This window comes from Scleropages formosus, chromosome 16 (assembly GCF_900964775.1).
Source record: "Scleropages formosus chromosome 16, fSclFor1.1, whole genome shotgun sequence".
Classification (NCBI taxonomy): Eukaryota; Metazoa; Chordata; class Actinopteri; order Osteoglossiformes; family Osteoglossidae; genus Scleropages; species Scleropages formosus.
The window spans coordinates 15040203-15057161 of NC_041821.1; the positions used below are offsets into that span (position 1 = coordinate 15040203).

General features: G+C 45.0%; 1 protein-coding gene across 9 annotated transcripts in view; it reads left to right on the forward strand.

The window, feature by feature from the left end:
• The window catches only part of LOC108927822 (serine/threonine-protein phosphatase 2B catalytic subunit alpha isoform), a 69054-nt gene extending 53492 nt beyond the window's left edge, over positions 1 to 15562 (forward strand). Inside the window, exons 9-16 of one of the 9 annotated variants that reach the window (XM_029258861.1) lie at positions 3403 to 3528; positions 4101 to 4172; positions 5535 to 5561; positions 7821 to 7905; positions 8080 to 8177; positions 8768 to 8776; positions 11204 to 11233; positions 13796 to 15562. In XM_029258861.1, coding sequence (XP_029114694.1) covers positions 3403 to 3528; positions 4101 to 4172; positions 5535 to 5561; positions 7821 to 7905; positions 8080 to 8177; positions 8768 to 8776; positions 11204 to 11233; positions 13796 to 13989 — 641 coding nt within the window. In that variant the 3' untranslated portion in view covers positions 13990 to 15562. Of the gene's footprint in view, positions 1 to 3402; positions 3529 to 4100; positions 4173 to 5534; positions 5562 to 7820; positions 7906 to 8079; positions 8178 to 8767; positions 9678 to 11203; positions 11234 to 13795 lie in introns of those variants that run through there. The other 8 variants (XM_029258864.1, XM_029258862.1, XM_029258863.1 and 5 more) reach the window with 8 other exon arrangements.
• Positions 15563 to 16959: the final 1397 nt, after the last annotated feature.

The following is a 16959-nucleotide window of genomic DNA, read 5'->3' on the forward strand; positions in this document are numbered from 1 at the left end:
TTGAGAGGGTGCCGTGAAAAGCGGAGATGGACCGTGGCGGCGAGCGCGAAGGAAGCTCACGCGGCCGGTGTCCAGCTAGAGCCTCCGAGACCCTGGAGCGCCGCTTTCAAGAGCGCGTCGGGAACATTTTTTGCCTTGAGACGCCAGCGCCGATCCTGAGCAGTGCTCCTTTTTAACCTGGCTTAATTGGCTTGATTTGATGCAGCTTTCTGCTAAAGATTGTTATATATGTTTTTTTGTTTTTCTGATCATTTCTGCTCCAGTTTATTGCTCCTTTCCAGTCGTACGGCAGACGTCGCGTGTCCTGCAGCGGAGGTCGTTGGACATTTGAGGATCCGGCCTCTTTGCCTTCTTTCTGTCGGCCTTCACTTTCACATTTTTCGCCGTTGTTGACTTGCTCGAGGTGTGTGTCCGTCGCAGCGGGCTCTAGGGCCTTTGCAGGAGATGTTTGTGTGGAGCCTATACCGTGTTGAGCATCGCAGGCAGCCGGAGGAGTGAGTCCGTGAAGGTTGTTACTGGGGCTACAGAGAGGACATCTAGACATCTCTGGTTCAGAAGAGGTTAGCAGTGGCTTCGAACGCGGTGCGACCTGGACCCAGGCCGGGACGTTGATCGACCCGGCTGGGACACCTGGGCAAGGGGGTCTGCTGCCGAGAGACCCGTAGCACCGAGTGACCCCAGGTTGCACCACCAACGTTGTGTCCGGGATAAAATGAAAGGGTGCCACAGAGAAGAACCGGGCTCCGACTCGAATGAGAAGGCTTCTGAGATACCCTGGCACCCTTGGTGAAACACGGTCAGGTCGCTTTGCCGCTGAGGGGCTTCAAGTCCGAAATTTTGAATGACAGACGTTCAGTTAGTTTAACGTCTTGAGCTGTGAGTATGACCCTCAGGCCTGTGCCTAGGAGGTCGTTTTGAGACGGCCCAGAAGGGCCCGTGACGCATTCCGACTTTCTCCTTTTCAAAGTTCCTCTTTGCCTCTGCTGTGTCTTTTTAATTAAGGAGATCAGCACAGGCTCTCCTTCTCCACGGGTGTGACAGCTTCACTCTCAGAGGTACCTGGAGGAAAATCAGAAGAGTCTGAGAAGAAGCTGCCACACAGCACCAACCAAGACACGGGCTTGGAGTCACGACGCACCGTGTTTCACTGTGACCCCCAAGCCCCCCCCCCCCCGTGCACCTTTCCTTCCAGTGATCCACAGAGGCCCCCTTGCTAAGCGTCCGTATAATTAGAACCACGATGGCTTTGCTTTGCTCGGAGAGGGAAGCGTTGCTGATCATCGTGTGGCTCAAGATTTCAGTTGCGATCCTGACGAAACGGGCGCTGACAGAACACTACGCTGGGATCGGCGTTTTTCACTTTAATATCTATCTACACGTGCTTTAGAATTCTATTCAGAGCTGAATGTGCGGTTGATTTGGCGATATCTGTTCCGTTAACCGTATTTGTGCTTCACGCTGTAAAGAGATGTTATTGTGACACTTTACTTTGCCTTTTAAGTGAAATGAGGCTACATTTTGACATGCTGTCAGGAATCAAAATATTTCTGATGCCCGTGTGTTCTTGGGGCTTTTTTCTGCTCTCTTTTGTTCTTCCCCGACTATCCACTTTAGTTTTTTCCCATTTATCTATCACATTTTTCTCTGTGCAGCATCTCTCCATATGTACTAGGAAGTACCTAGAATTACATTTCATTTTTTTTTTTGTGAATTTTATCAATTGGGGAACACATTTAAGTATATCCATAAATAAGTTTACTTGATATTTTACATTGTCCTTGTTTGCTGGCTGAAAAGAACTTCGGAAGGCTTGGGGAAGATTTTAGAGGACTGAGTGCAAAACAAGAGGATGGAGCAGTCAATTTTACAAACAGCCGAAGAGATATAGAACTCCCTCCGTAATACTGCCATTCGAGTGCTTCGAATAAGAGAAAGTAATTTCCTTCCGGAACTCTCCCGTGCATAATATATTTCACTGTGCTGCTCTCCATTATGGAGCAACACAGCTCAATATACAGTATTTAATAAATAACAAACCTCTGATTTATGCAGAGGGCACGTGGAGCTGGTGTGACCGCTGGCGCCCCCTGGTGGTGGTCAGAGGAAGTGTCGCTACCACGTTTGTTCCATCCACACGTTTGGATGCAGAGGAAGAACCATGGATGTCCACCTTTTGAAGAAATGTAGAAATCGGTGCCACCTGGTTAACGACACCGAGCCTCATATCAACATTAGAGTACAATGTAAAAAGCGATCAATGTGAATGTATTTGGCAGCCAGTGTGAATATAGCCGTGGGAGAAAGAAGGAGTTCCCAGGCCATTGGGTAAGAACGAGGTGATCGGTTTATTCGTCTTTTCGGTGCGGCGCATGGTTGTGAGTTAAGTTGTTTTCTTGCAATCAGTCGGTCAGAGAGAGAGTTCAAAACTGAAAATTCCAATAAAGACGGACTATTTTGATGGACTACCAAAGGCGAAGATACCGACACCGCACATTAAATCACGTTCATGATAGTCCAAAAGCGGTGTCTAGAGCTTTCACGTCAATGTTTTACATTAGTGTGACTCATTGAATCTGAAACTGGAATGTATTTTTCTTGGAATTAATGTTCGTGGACCTAGATCGGTCTTCCCTCGGCGTCTTGACGTTTTTTGCTCCAAGTTCTCCTGGAGACAACTTTCTCATGCACGGCAAAATTAGATACTTTTTTTTAAAAATCTTAATAAGAATAAATGCTAATCTTTGCAAGTCTGAAATTTCCGGTGCGGCACATGGGTTGGGTACACGTACCGGATAGGATGTAACACAATTATAATGCATTACGCTCCTCTGTTTTGTGTGTGTGTGTGTGTGTGTGTGTGTGTGTGTGCGTGTGTATTCTGTGTGCCACATCTAGCATGTTCCGAGCTGACGCCGGCGTGAATGTCAACCTAGTCTGTGGCATTAAGGCCTCTCTGACCTTTTTTTACTGTAACTCTCAAAAGGATCTGCTGCCTTTCCTCTGTGATAAAAACACACTCCAGGGAAGCTCCGCGGTAAATGTCGATGGAAACGTTTCAGCTCTTTGGTCTGTTCCAGTCCGTGCGCCAGAGAGGATTTTGAGAGCCATTGCCTCAGTCCCTCGGTCTTTCACTCCCACTCATCGAGAGCTCTAGGCAGGAGGCCCTGCCGCTCCATATGTTGAGCCAGGTGTATTTCTTTCCTCTTCTTTCTTTTTAATCCCTCTTAAATTGCTTGGGGATGCTCAGGGCAGAGGAGAATTACCCTGGTAAAAATAAGGTTCCATTTAGCCCGTGCATTGGGAACAGTGTAATCAGGATGAAGTTGGTTCTGGCTAAGACTGCAGTCTTTCACGTGGCGTCGCCTTCGAAAGACCTCTTCTCTTCTCCCGTTTGCCTTGCAGCTGCGGTGCTGAAGTACGAGAACAACATCATGAACATCCGGCAGTTCAACTGCTCCCCCCACCCCTACTGGCTGCCCAACTTCATGGACGTGTTCACCTGGTCGCTGCCGTTCGTAGGAGAGAAAGGTGAGTCACGTCACCATCCCCACGTCTGCTTTGTAGGCAAGGGTGCACGCCATCCACTGCTCTTAAATCAGCTTGAAAAGGGCTTTCCTTCGTTCACTGCGAGCGGTGTGCGTTCATTCACTCTGAACACCGTGCATTCAGTGTGATCGGTGTTCATTCGTTCTGAGCCCAAATGAGCTCTGTTTGCCATTTGAAGACTTGCACCTTTCCCGCGTACATATGCTGTATTGCTCGTCCCGAGAAGCAGAACGTGATAATTGGACCACGGTTCTGAGTAGTCTTTCCTCTGTATGGCTTGTGCTTTGTATTGTGAGTTAAAACAATGTATACTTTAATATTCCCTTTCCTTCAGACATGTAGTCAAAGGACGAGCTTTGTGGAGTACTGTTTTAACCGTGAGCAAGGTGTTCGACCTTCATCCCGTCAGTTTCTAGCTTTTAGAGAAGGAATATCGAGAAGGTAATGCAAGAAGAATAACGCAATCCCCATAACTGTCAACTGTAGGGTGATCGCTTAGGATTGTTGTTCGGGTTGTTCTTGTGTTAAACCTCTCCTGTGTTTTTCCGTTGCAGTGACAGAAATGCTGGTCAACGTTCTGAGCATCTGCTCTAATGATGAGCTGAGTACTGATGAAGATGTGGACGGTAAGGGCTCCTCAAAGCACAGCACAGCGCTGCACTGCAACAGCGGCAGGAGGCTCCCGTGTCGTCTTTACAGAGAGTTCCTCTACCCTGGGCTATACCATATTCGCTGTAGTTTTGCTGGAGTCCGGAGCCTCCCCGATACACGGTCAGAGGAACTTTTCCAATACGTGATGCTTCACGAATATTCGCTGATCGACAGGCTGCAGCAGCTGTTTAGGTTGTGAGGGTGAGCGAAGCAGGGGGTGCAAATCCAAATACCCAAAATAGTGAAAACACCATGAGTTATTTATTAGGCGTGGTGCTGTGGGGCTGACATCTATTCATCAGACTCGGGGTGGGGGGGAATCCTCTTTGAAAGACTGATTTTCCAGTTTTATTCCCTGCTAATGGAATTACTATCACTCTCCCTTTCATACTTGTGCTAAACACATCATCTCCAAACGCCGATCTTCCACAGTTCATTTCAAGTTCATTTTCTTAGCAGAGCCACGTTTAGCGGTTCGACGCTCCATTTCCCCAGTGCCACAGCTGTGCTCAGGAACGCTTATCTTGTTTCACACGTGGGACGGAAAGCCACAGACAAACGGCGCTGATGTGTCCTTTCAGAGAACAGTTCTAATGGTCTGTGTTTGAACCCCTGGGACAACTGCATCCCCACCCATCCTTAGGAAGAGCTCCTCCCAAGGGGTCCAAATGAAATATCTGTCCCCAGATGGAAACGGACCTCCCAGACGGCACGTCTCACTGTCGCACTCGATTGTTTGTGTTCCTTCATCAGGTCCTCCGTTGCGCTTCCACTGTAAATGACCACGTTTGTTTTTCTTGCATAACGTAATTTCCTCCTTCTGTCAAAATGTAGACGTTAGTTTGCATGGAGTAGTCCCAGTGTCTACAGTGACGACCCTGGACGCACGAGCTGTCGCTAGACAGAATGATATCATTTCCTCAATGGGAAATACACTGCTTTCTCATTACTGTGGTAATATAGAACCCCACCATCACGCCGTCATGAGCGTACGTTCGACACCAACGCTAACATCTCGCCACATGTGTGTTTCACTCCCTGCCCTTCATCCAGTGTCCATCTTTGACTTTCTTTGTTTCATAGCACCTTGGAGAATGGGCACATTGCTATTATTGGCAATTTAAAACACTCTCTCGGATTACCTCATCCAGGACGTCATATCTAATCTGTCCTTTTTTGTTTCTCCTGTTTTCCAGCCTGTTATGTTTAGACTGTGATTGTTTTTCTTTTCTCTTCTTTTTACTTTCCTGAGTTCCTTCCTGACTTCCTGTCTCATTCTTCAACCTTTCACTGCTCTGTCCACTGTCCCTTTCCTCCTCTGGGCTTTTCTTAAGAAGAACAGCTTATTTATGGCCCAAGAAAAGGTACACACGATAGCCAACAAATTATTGCTTGCATTAGGACATAAGATTTATAAAGGAGCAACTTTAGATACAGTGTAATTCTCAGTATGAAACAAGTCATGTCTATGCATTTATAAAATGTATATATTGTAAATATGCTTAATATAAATTAATGTAAGGAAGGTTGTGCATGTGCAAGGTGCAGAACCCTAAAAAAAAAAAAAAAAACAGTATTTTTTATATATTAATTATTTTGATCTCACAGAGGATTACAGATTAGTGATGCATGGCTGTTTCACACTGAAGCTGCTGATGTGGCGCCAGTATCTGTCTCAACAGCTAACTGGTCTTCTGGGCCTTCAGAACAATTCAGTGTAATCCAGTTTTGTTCGGTTGGGTTTTTGCTTTTTTTAATGTCGCATTGCTCCCAGCATGACTGTCCCACTCCAGCGATCTTTACATCTTACGAGCTTTTCGTTCGTGTTGTTTTTTTTCCCCTTCTTCAAAACATGGCTCTAATTTCAGCTTCATACTAACTGTCGAGCTGCTTGAAAATATGTGAACTGCTTGTGTCCCTTAGTTTTACCATAAAGTCCTTCTTAAATGAGAGCCAGTCTGTCTCATGTGACGTAATAGGTGTGTAATGACCGATTCTATACGCTGCTTTAGGGGAAATCGTGTGTGTCGTAGAAAAGCTCAAGTGCAAAAATAAGTGAACCCCCAGCGAAGTTACGTTAAACCAAGTAGGTCGTTAGAATCAAGTGTGTAAATCATTATGATTTATTTATTTTCAAAGTTTGCGTTAAGATTTAGATTTTGTTATGTTATTCAAGTTTATTTCAATATTTTATACAAGAATACTGACTATCCCTATAGGGTTCACTTACTTCCAAGCTGCGCTGTATATATGGGCAGTCTCCTATTAGAATAACGAAAATGATTAAAGGTTTTTAACCTGTCCAACACTTTGTATTTCAGTGCCATCTCAGCACCTTTCACAGGGCAGATGATGTAGGCAGTATGTTTCTCAAGAGACTCGTGTATATCTCTGTTGCTGAATTATGGTTCATAAGGGGCAGTGGGTAGTAGAGTGGTTGGAGCTGTTGCCGGTTCAAATCACATCTCCTACTGTTGTACCCTTGAGCAGAGTACTTACCGCTTCTACTGTTCCAGTAAAAATTACCCAGCTGTATAAATAGGTAAATCGTTGTAGGTAGCCTAACATCATTTGCTTTGGAGAAAAGTGCCAGCTAAAGAAATGACGAGTATTTTTTTTATTTATGAAGCAGGGTTAAACAGGTACTCATGTAGCTGAATATCTGTAAGGTGCTGTTTGGATGCTGAAGCCAGAGGTGGTATTGGGGTAGGGTTAGGGTTAGTGCTGATGAGCTGAATTCAATCCATGGCACCCACTTGCGTGGTTTTCTTGGAGGGAAAGGACATGGTTTACCGTTTGCCTTCTGCACATGTCTGGATTAGGAACGCGTGGGAGAACATGGAAAGTGCGCAGCCTCTGAGCCCGATTGGAACCTACATTCAAACAACAGTTGAGGCACTGTGAGGCACCAGCGTTACCCGCTGTGTAAAGCTCTTATTTATCATTCGGCGTCAAGCTGTTGTGAAGGAATCGTATCCGAAGACGTAGAGGACGATACATTTTTGACAAAGGAGATCCTGTTGCCGACGTGAAGGAGCTTCAGCCCTCCTGCATCACGTTGTGGCCTCAGAGATATCGAACCGGTTTAAGTGTTCTATTCCATCACCAGTTTTCTATTCTTTAGCCCAACATGTCACCATTGTATTCAGTTTTTCATCAAAACAGCAGGTATACCGCAAGTGAGCAGTGTCTTACCCATGACGTGGAACGATGACTTGATTAGTTGTCAGTTTCCCTTGTTTTGTTGCTTTGGAGCTACCGTTCTGTTGATCTGGCAGTACATTACGTTGTAATGGCATTGTTCCCGTCAAAGTCAACACTCTCATGTTTGAGACATGTGATATAAAGATAGTTTGCCCCAAAATGCCATCTTTCCTTGCCGTATCGCTACTGCTTTCCGCATTACCCGGCTTGGTGCTTTGCGTATGTAAACTTGAATACTTTTGCCTTTGTTTTAAAGCACTTTTTGGCAGAGGAGGGGGGATATATTATGCTGTTTTTGTGGAAAAGTGTTGTGTAAGTGAACTATAGAGACAGCCTCAAGTGTACACTGACTGCCTCGAGTGTGGTTATCTGTTTCAGTTGTTTGCCTCTCTCCTTCCACCCCACCTCATCCCCTGCAGGTGCTACGGCATCAGCACGAAAAGAGGTAATCCGGAACAAGATCCGCGCCATCGGTAAGATGGCCAGGGTGTTTGCCGTGCTCAGGTGGGTGTCGCTCTTGTGCTTTCATTCAGTCTCGTTTAGCTGTGGGTTTCTCAGTTTATGGTGGTGTGTGGATTGGGCTCGTTGAAACCGCTGTGGTTTGTGTGTTTCTCACTTCCACTGTGTCACCTTGTATTCTCGCACATGGGCTCCTTTCACCCTGGCATGTGCCCCCAGAGAGGAGAGTGAGAGCGTGCTCACACTGAAGGGCTTGACCCCAACGGGGATGCTGCCCAGCGGAGTGCTGTCCGGAGGAAAGGAGAAGCTGCAGAACGGTAGGAGTCAAAGTCGACGATTTGCACAGATATGTAGAATTGGATGGATGGATGGATGGATGGATGGATGGATGGATGGATGGATGGATGGGTGGGTGGATGGATGGATGGATGGGTGGATGCATGGATGGGTGGGTGGATGGATGGATGGGTGGGTGGATGGATGGATGGGTGGAAGGATGTCTTTTTTTTTTTTTTTACTACATTAAATGTAAACTTTGTTAATATTGTGTTTGAAGTTGAAAACCGTAATATTTTATGCAGAAACGGACACAATGTAATGAGACATTAATACACAATACGTGACTCAGTACTCAGTACATTTGTGCAGACGTATCGTGTGCGATTAGCACAGTTTCTTTGTTCTCTGAATCCGTAATGACTTTGAAATGCAATGACTCGTCCACTGTTACTGCTGTTGTTAATGAAGGGCTTTCCTCATGCTCTCAGTAGCCACATGTTGTACACCTGTCAGATGTTTTTCATTCCGATGCTGCTCGGTACAGTAAGTTGATCTCTCTCTCAGTCTTGCAATGCTGCTGCCTATCTCAAATGTTGCCTGTGTGTCCTTCCCTCCCCTCTCTTTCTAGAAACTGCAGGTACAGTTCCGTGGCGCAAGTATTCTGTCAGACTTGTCTGTGAGAGCAATTGCAGAGTTTGCCCCCCCCCATGCCGAATTCCTAAAACTCCTACTGAGTTGACATTCTATCTCCTTTACATTACAGAATCCAGCTACTTCTTAATTTGTCCAGGAAAAAAAAACAAAAAAAAAAAACAAAACAAAATACGATTCATGAAAAATCGGGTTTTTATTTCTTGTAACCATCTCACACTATCCAACAGAAATTAATATAATTTCTGAGTCAAGTTATCTGTGCTTGCTTAAAATTTTTTTCCTGCTACTGAATTACAGTGCTACCCGCTGGCAGAGGAAAACCCCAAATTATAGAAGAGTTTCAAAATATACCCAGAATCTGTGTGTGAAAGGGGATAACTGATATCTACCTTGACATCTACAGAAAGGCAGGAATCCAAGCAATGTCACTTCTCTCAGGGAGACTGCAGATAACTATATTTATCTGATTTTCTGCTTCCCAATTTGTTGTCGTGGCGTTGAGTGGAAGACTAGACCGTGACATCAGTGCCTGCTCCACTGGCGATAAGCAGGGCTGTTCAAATACGGTTCTGGAGGACGGATTCTGGAAGGTTTTAGTTCCAGCCAGTCACCGAACCACCTGATATGACTTACCGTCCTGACCGAAATCCCTTCCTGAGGTCTTATTGGTGTGACAAGAGCCTGAAAGTCCCAGCACCTGGCCTTCTGGGGCTGTAGTCGGAAATCTCTGTGCTCCAGCGTTCTCCCATATGCAGACGGCTTCCAGTAGGAGGTCGGGGGGGGGGGTTTTCTGCACCCGTATCCCTAAGAGCCAGCAGAACATTTTTTTGTTCAGCGTTGGACCTCCCCATGCACGCCCAGCCAGGATCCCTGATAGCCAAGAAAGGGAGATTTATTACAATGTACATTATAATATAACGTACATTGTAATAAACATTATTATAATATGTCTTTTAATATTGTAATGCAAAGTGTATTATTACAACGAAGTGACATTGCTGAGATCTTGCTGCAGCATTGGTAGAATCACAGCGTGGTGTCCGCTTCTCCACCGAGATAGACAGATGTGCTTCTATTACAATGTTGTTCCCTTCATCATCAGCTGATGTGCTGTTTTAATTTTGTATTTGCGTGTGCTCTTTCTGTGCTTTTTCCTCCACCAGTGTAAGGTATCTGTTCTTCCTTGGCCATTTTTGTGCTGCTAATCATGGTTTACTGTCACATTAGCTGTTACGAATATTACCGTAGTTACAAAACCCCGTAATCATGGTAAGTAATCATAAACCCTATCGTGATAGCTGGCGATGACAGCTCATCATCTGGCCAATTTTTTAACAAAGCTGTACCTAACAGTATTAGTGTGTGATAAACTGTACTTTATTTAAAGCAAGGGTTCTGGGAATTTCTCATGAAAACCTTGATTTTTAAGTTTCAAAGGCTTTCGAGTGTTTTTTTTTTTTTTCCAGTGGATCCATTGAAAATTATTGCAGCTGAATGAGTCTGTCTTCAGAATAGGGTGTGATATACGAATATTTTATAGAAAATATTTGTATTTTATTGAGAGAAACGTCCTTAAAGCAGGGTGGGGGAAAGAGATGTGAGAAAATGGGTAAAAATATAAAATTAGATTTTTACAGAGATCAACATACTGATACTGTTTCTCATAACTGCAGGAGGTAAATAAAATCAAGAGAAATTGAGACTCGTAAATCAAAATTAAGGTACAAATTGCATTTGGTTTTAAAAGGGAATTCTTTTAAATGTGGGTTATGTAAATCGGGGTGTGTGTCTTCTTTTTTCCTGTCCAGAGGCAATCATATGCTAATGTGTGTATTCCGCAGCAGACGCTCATCCGTTTTATTCTGTAGGGTTGTCTCTGAGGCTTTTTTTTAAAAAAATTATTATTCCCTTTTTCTTGTTCTAGCAAGGCTTTTATTACTTTTTTTGTCGCACAGAATGAGTTTTTAATTGTCTGATTCCACGATTACGATGTGATTATGCATTGTGTGCAGTCAGATCTGAATATTCGTAACAGACCAGCTACCTTTGCGCACTTTTTCCAGAAACAAATACCCCTTTGTCCCAGGCATGTCAAACGATTATTAATATTCATATTATTAATTTTAACAGTTTTAATCTTTAAATGGTTTGGGTTTTTTACCCTCTTTGTTTTGTGTAATTTAGCTGTATCAGAAATGTTTAATAGATATTGTCAAACTAGAAGTACTACACTATTACATGGGCATCACTTTGCTTTCACTGTGTTTTCTCTCTACTAACATTTTTGTTTGTCTTCTGTCAGAAAATGAGTACATTTCGCCCGCGTTAGCTCTTCTGTTTTTTTTTCCTCTAAGAATTGAAATCTTTTACTCACTTTTCTCATTCATTTTGCAACCCTTCTTCTCTTCAGCTACTATTGAGGCTATTGAGGCTGATGAAGGTAAATAGGCCAGCGCCCCCCCCCCTCCCCGACCCCCACCTCCCACCCCCCACCTCCCAACCCCCCTTTCTGTTGCCTCCGCAACAGAAAAGGGCTCCACCTCGTTTGCTGATTTTGCCGTAGCTTGTGAAGTGTGTATGGGTGCCGGGCTAACCAACTGTGCCAGAGTGTTACCACGAGCAAAAGCAAAGAAAAGTACGTAAGAAGAGCTCTGAAGGGGAACTGCCTTTACAGCTCGCTTCAGCTCGCTGAGCAGCGGATGCTGCCTTCAGAACGGCAGCCGTCCCATCCGGCGCCGCTGAAGGGCTAACAGTAACACACCCAGTTTCTCCTACTTGCCCACCACCCAGTACCGACCATCACCGACACTCCAGCCGTGCTGCCGAGAACACATGATTGTGTGACATTCCATACCTTCTTACGTGCGGGCACGTTTAATAGCACCGACACAAAGAGCCAAAGAAGCCATGAAATAGTTCCCCTTTAAAGTCGTCTAAGTAGCGCAGCTGAACTTGTTCTTGCATTTGCTCTCTCTCTGGGTACGAACTAATCCAAAGCAGAACGAACCTGGATGCCGGCACTGTGCGGATCTCCTTTTGGAAGCGGCGGCGGCGTCAGTGGCCGTCACGCGCTCATTTCACGGTCCTCCGCCACAAATAAATGAAAAAGCAGGCAACGCAAGAACAAATTGAACTGCTCACTACGTCACTACAGTTGGCTAGCTGCTCTCCAAGGTGGAATTTTGTCTAATTCCTCAGAAGCGATAATAGCTGGTTTGTGGTTCCTGTGTCTCCGCGGTGTTGTGTCCTTTCTGTGATCGGCCCGAAAGCTTGTCTGACGTGCAGCAGCACACTCGTCCTCCGCGCTAGCCCTGTAGCCGGTGTACGCCGCTGCTCTAAGGCTCCCGCCCTTTACAGGGACTGTTCGGCTTTCGCAAACGGAGGGGTTCTTTTCCACCGCATCCAGGCCCGGTGATCTTTTACAAAACAATTTCTGCAGGACGTCTGTCAATTCTTTTTTCTCGCAAGCACTCTAGTAGAAACGCTCCTGCGTCCAGGTGGATTTTTCATACCATACGAATCCTTGCCCTCTGATCGATTGCGCTCGGATGCCGGACACCTGGTACCGCGACCCTGTGAGTTGCTGCACGCTCAGGAAGCCTGAGTGCCGGTCAGTACTACGTGCCCCGTATGCCGTCCCCTGGTCTACTTTCAGTGTGGTAGTACTCTTTTGTCTTGTGTTAGTGACTCCTCCTGTTTATCCAGTAGCCTTTTCTGATTATTTCTTCACTTTTGTTCTGCCTTCCGTTTGTTTCAGGCCAATTATGTAATCCTGCTTTCAGTTGGGTTATGCAATTATTATCGTGTTGTGGTTCTTCCTGCCGTTAGTGCTGCTTTGCAGCGTATTTTAAATGTACGGTAAAGAATCCAGGAGAGAAAGTGAACTTCGGCTTGCAGTACTCATGTACCGCTAGCGCTTTTCGAGCGAACGGGTTATTCAAAACGAAGCATTTCTGTTAAACCTACTGGGAAAGCAGCATTTTAAAAGCCTGCGATCGTTCCTTATCATTTATTTAATTCGGTCTCGGCTTACTCAGTGTGAGTTCAGAGAATGTCGCGCTTGTGTCAGTCGAAGGGCAGAACACACACAGGTCCAGTTTAGCCTCAGCGGTGCGAGTGTTTGCTGCTCGGCGCTTTCCTTTAGCGCTCATACCAAGGGACTCTGTTCGTTCCCACGGCTCGGCCGCCATTAATGCCCGGATCTGTTACGTCAGCCTACTCTCTCTGGTCGTGCTTCGTGCCATCGCCGAGCTCTCTGGACCTTCGCATGTTTAACTAGTGCTGGAACCCCCGCTGTGCAACACTGGCAACCTGTAGCGAGGAGGCCCAGGAGACAGTACTTGGCCCACGTTCGCTTGGGTTGGTGAGATGGCCGGGGTTCCCTTCCCCTCCTTGTTCTCGGCGGCACCCGGTGTCACCCGGACGCCTGCGGGGCTGCGGCCGGAATCAGGAGATTGGCGCTCCCTTCCGGGCGTGTTATATCACCTGATGAATCCTGCTGCCAGTAGAGCGATATCAGGTGTGAGGCTCACAACAAGCACAGCGTAGGAGGTGCGTGTCTGTGCTCACCTCAGCCATTGTGCTTTCGTAGGTATCTGGCTACAGCTGAACTGAAAAAAAGACAAAAGGACCCCCCCCCCATTGGTGCCATCAAAATCCAGATACTTGAAGTGTCTCTCACGGGCTTCTTGGACTGGGAACGGCAGCCCGTTTCGGCTCAGATCGACCGAGTGAAAGATGCGAAACTTTAAGTTACGGTACAGGAAAAAATTTGGCAGTTGGCACTGGCTAGATTTTTATTTGACGTGCGAGTACCGGTTGCCAATCTGAAACTGCGAGAATTTGCTGTACGCAAGCGCTGTAAACGAAATTGGCGTAACCCTGAAATGTTGTTCCTCGTAAATGAGTTCTTGGGGAAGTCCGCCAGGGAGACGTCTTGTCCGCTGGCCCTGGGTTAACATCTTCTTTCTCTATTTCCTCACCACCCACCCTCTCCTTGCAGCCATTAAGGGCTTCTCGCCCCAGCACAGGATCTCGAGCTTCGAGGAGGCCAAGGGCCTGGATCGTATCAACGAGCGTATGCCTCCTCGCCGAGACACGCTGCCCTCCGACGCCAGCCTGAACTCCCTGAACCGGGCCCTCTCCTCCGAGAGCAACGGCACCGATGGCAAGGGAGGCGGCAGCAACATCCAGTGACGAGGGCCCGCGACCCTCGCTGTGGGGCGTAGACCCGTTACGGCCCAGAAGGCAGGATGGGACGTACTGGAGCTCCTCCCCAACCCTTGCAGCTGCCCTGCTGGGAGCGACAGGGGGAGGGATCTGGTTTGGCAGGGATACAGGGAAGTAGTGAGAGGCCAAAACAAGACACGCAGAAGGTACTAACTAAACATTGGCAGAGGAGTTACCTTTAGTCAAAATGTTCATAGGGACATTCAAAGTTATCACTGGTTGGCTCTTTTTGTATTGTTTGGGGATATTTTTCATTAAGTTCCTTCCCCAGATGAAATACATAAAGGGTATTTTTGGAAAGACTTCACTTATTACTGGATTTATGTACATTTTGTCTAACTTCTATCTAACTGTTATACGTTTACAGAACACAGCACTAAAAGTGGATGGAACGTTTGAGAAAAAAATAATAATACTTTTTTTTTTTTTTACACACACATATAAAGATGTATAAAGTAAGATAAGGACTATTTATTAACTTTTTGTTACTCATGTCATATCTCTACTAAACAAAGCAGTCTTAAGATGTTGCAACATTGTTGAAATGCCAAAAAGAACGATTTATGGTTTTGTACAGCTTTCGCTTACCTCAGCTTTATTTAGTGTGTTTTTTTGGCCCAACTTTATGTACGATGCTTCATTCAGAAAATTAACACATTTTTCCTTGAAGTTTGATAACTGGAACTTACATGTACCTTAACATTTAGTGGCATCTTATTTCCTTTTATTTGGGGATGTAATTATTGGTTTGTGGCTTGCTGAAACTGTGTTGATGAGTAACAACTTTTTTCTTTACTAGTAGTGTAGTGAACAAGAAACTTACATGCCATATAAAGGTTAATGGAAAAGGTCTATATTCTACACAAAGCAAATATTCTGCCTATGCATGTTTTAAGTGTTTAAATAAAAGAAATAATTAATAAAAATCGAGTCATGAAATAAACTTGGTGGCACTGACCTATTGGAGCCTGGCAGCCGTGACAGGTGTGTACTGGAATTGTGTAGTGAAATTCTTTATATTCGCACCATGATATTCATTTATGCCTTTAACCTCTTCTACAATTAATGCAGAAGAAGATTTATGCTATTTTAAGCATACTCCAGGCTTTTAAGTGCACATATGATATACACAATTTAGCATGGTTAGCAGTTCTTGTGACAATTGTTTGTGGTTACATGTGGAAATCAAAATGCATGATAGCTGTTAGTATGATACAATGCTTTAGTCATTCATGTTCTGTTCTAGTCCTACAAGGCAATTATTATTATTATTATTATTATTATTATTATTATTATTATTATAATAAGTAGTAATAGTAGAAGTACATTTTTTTCTTTGCTTTGTATATTAGTTACAGGTTTGTTACTGCTCCATACTTTAAAACAAAAGAGACGATGATGTCTTCTTTGAAAGTGCCCCAGCAATTCACTACAACATTATGCCTTTGCTTTCGTAATTTGACTCCAGAACTGTTGGCAGACAAGGCATGCACTTTGCAACAATGAAAAGTATTTTATATTCCTGTTCAATAAAATGTGCATGAAACTCATTAAAATCCAACTCTGTCTGATTTGTGTGCAGATTTATCAGTCTCTACTAACCCCAGTGATGGCGGGATAAGACATGGTTTCACTTCACCTTTATCTGTTTGTGCAACGCCGTCAGTAAGTTCTAAGACTGGCAAACGTGATGCTGTTCGGCTTCCAAGCTCACGTGCTCAGAAGTTGTTTTATTTTTAAGCACCGTCAAACGGCAGCCAGTCTTAGAACTTATTGACTATACCACACACTGTATATCCCACTCATATGATGCATCTTGACCCAGAAAAAAACCCACTTCATGCACTCTTGTGCATTCCCTAAACCTGTATTTTGTTTTGGCTTTTCTTCCTGAATTTAAAATTACTTGAAGATCGAGTCACCTCGTTAAATGTTGTTCAGTGTTTTGAGTTAATCTTTTTTTGGCTTGACAGGATTCTATAAAACACACACACACACACACACATTTTCAGAACCGCTTGTCCCATACGGGGTTGCGGGGAACCGGAGCCAACCCAGTAACACAGGGCGTAAGGCCGGAGGGGGAGGGGACACACCCAGGACGGGACGCCAGTCCGTCGCAAGGCACCCCAAGCAGGACTCGAACCCCAGACCCACCGGAGAGCAGGATTGTGGTTCAACCCACCGCACCCCCCTTCTATAAAACATGTATTTTTAAATCTTATTTCGATGAGATAATCAGTCGAACTGAAAAGGAGCTGAAAACAAACATTACTGGGAAAAACAGCACTTTTACTGTGAACAACTCCTCAGATGTAATTAAATATTGTTCTAAGAAAATCCTAACAGCCCAGCAACCTATTTCACACCGTGATCAAGACTGCAGGAAGCAGCTCTCCATGTTGCTTTGGGGGACAGCGCTTTCATGAGCACACTGTCATCACTTCTGGGGACACATCCCACTCAGCTCCCAAATGTACTGCTTTGGCTGAAGAACTGAAGTGTATGCAGTTCGTGTTGAATACATGACATTTACCTGACACTTTTCTCCAGGTCGCCTTACAAGGTTAAGCCACCTACAATTATTTACCTTATTATACAGCTGGTTAGTTTTACTGGAAAAATTTACTGTAAGTACATTGCTCAAGGGTACTGCAGTAGTAGGCAAGACTGAAACCCATGACCCTCAGATCTGAAAGCAGCAACTCTGTCACTGCACTATAGACCTCAGCCTTATTGGTGTTCTACTTTACCCTACTTTATTCTGCTTTACCCTGCTCTGCTGGGTGACACGGTGGTACATGGGTTTGACCCCCGCTCAGTCTATGTGGAGTCTGAATGTTCTCCCTGTGTGTGTGGGTTTCCTCTGGGTGCTCCTGTTTCCTCCCACAGGGGCAGGAAGCATGTTTAACAAACATACGCAGATGGTAAATGTTG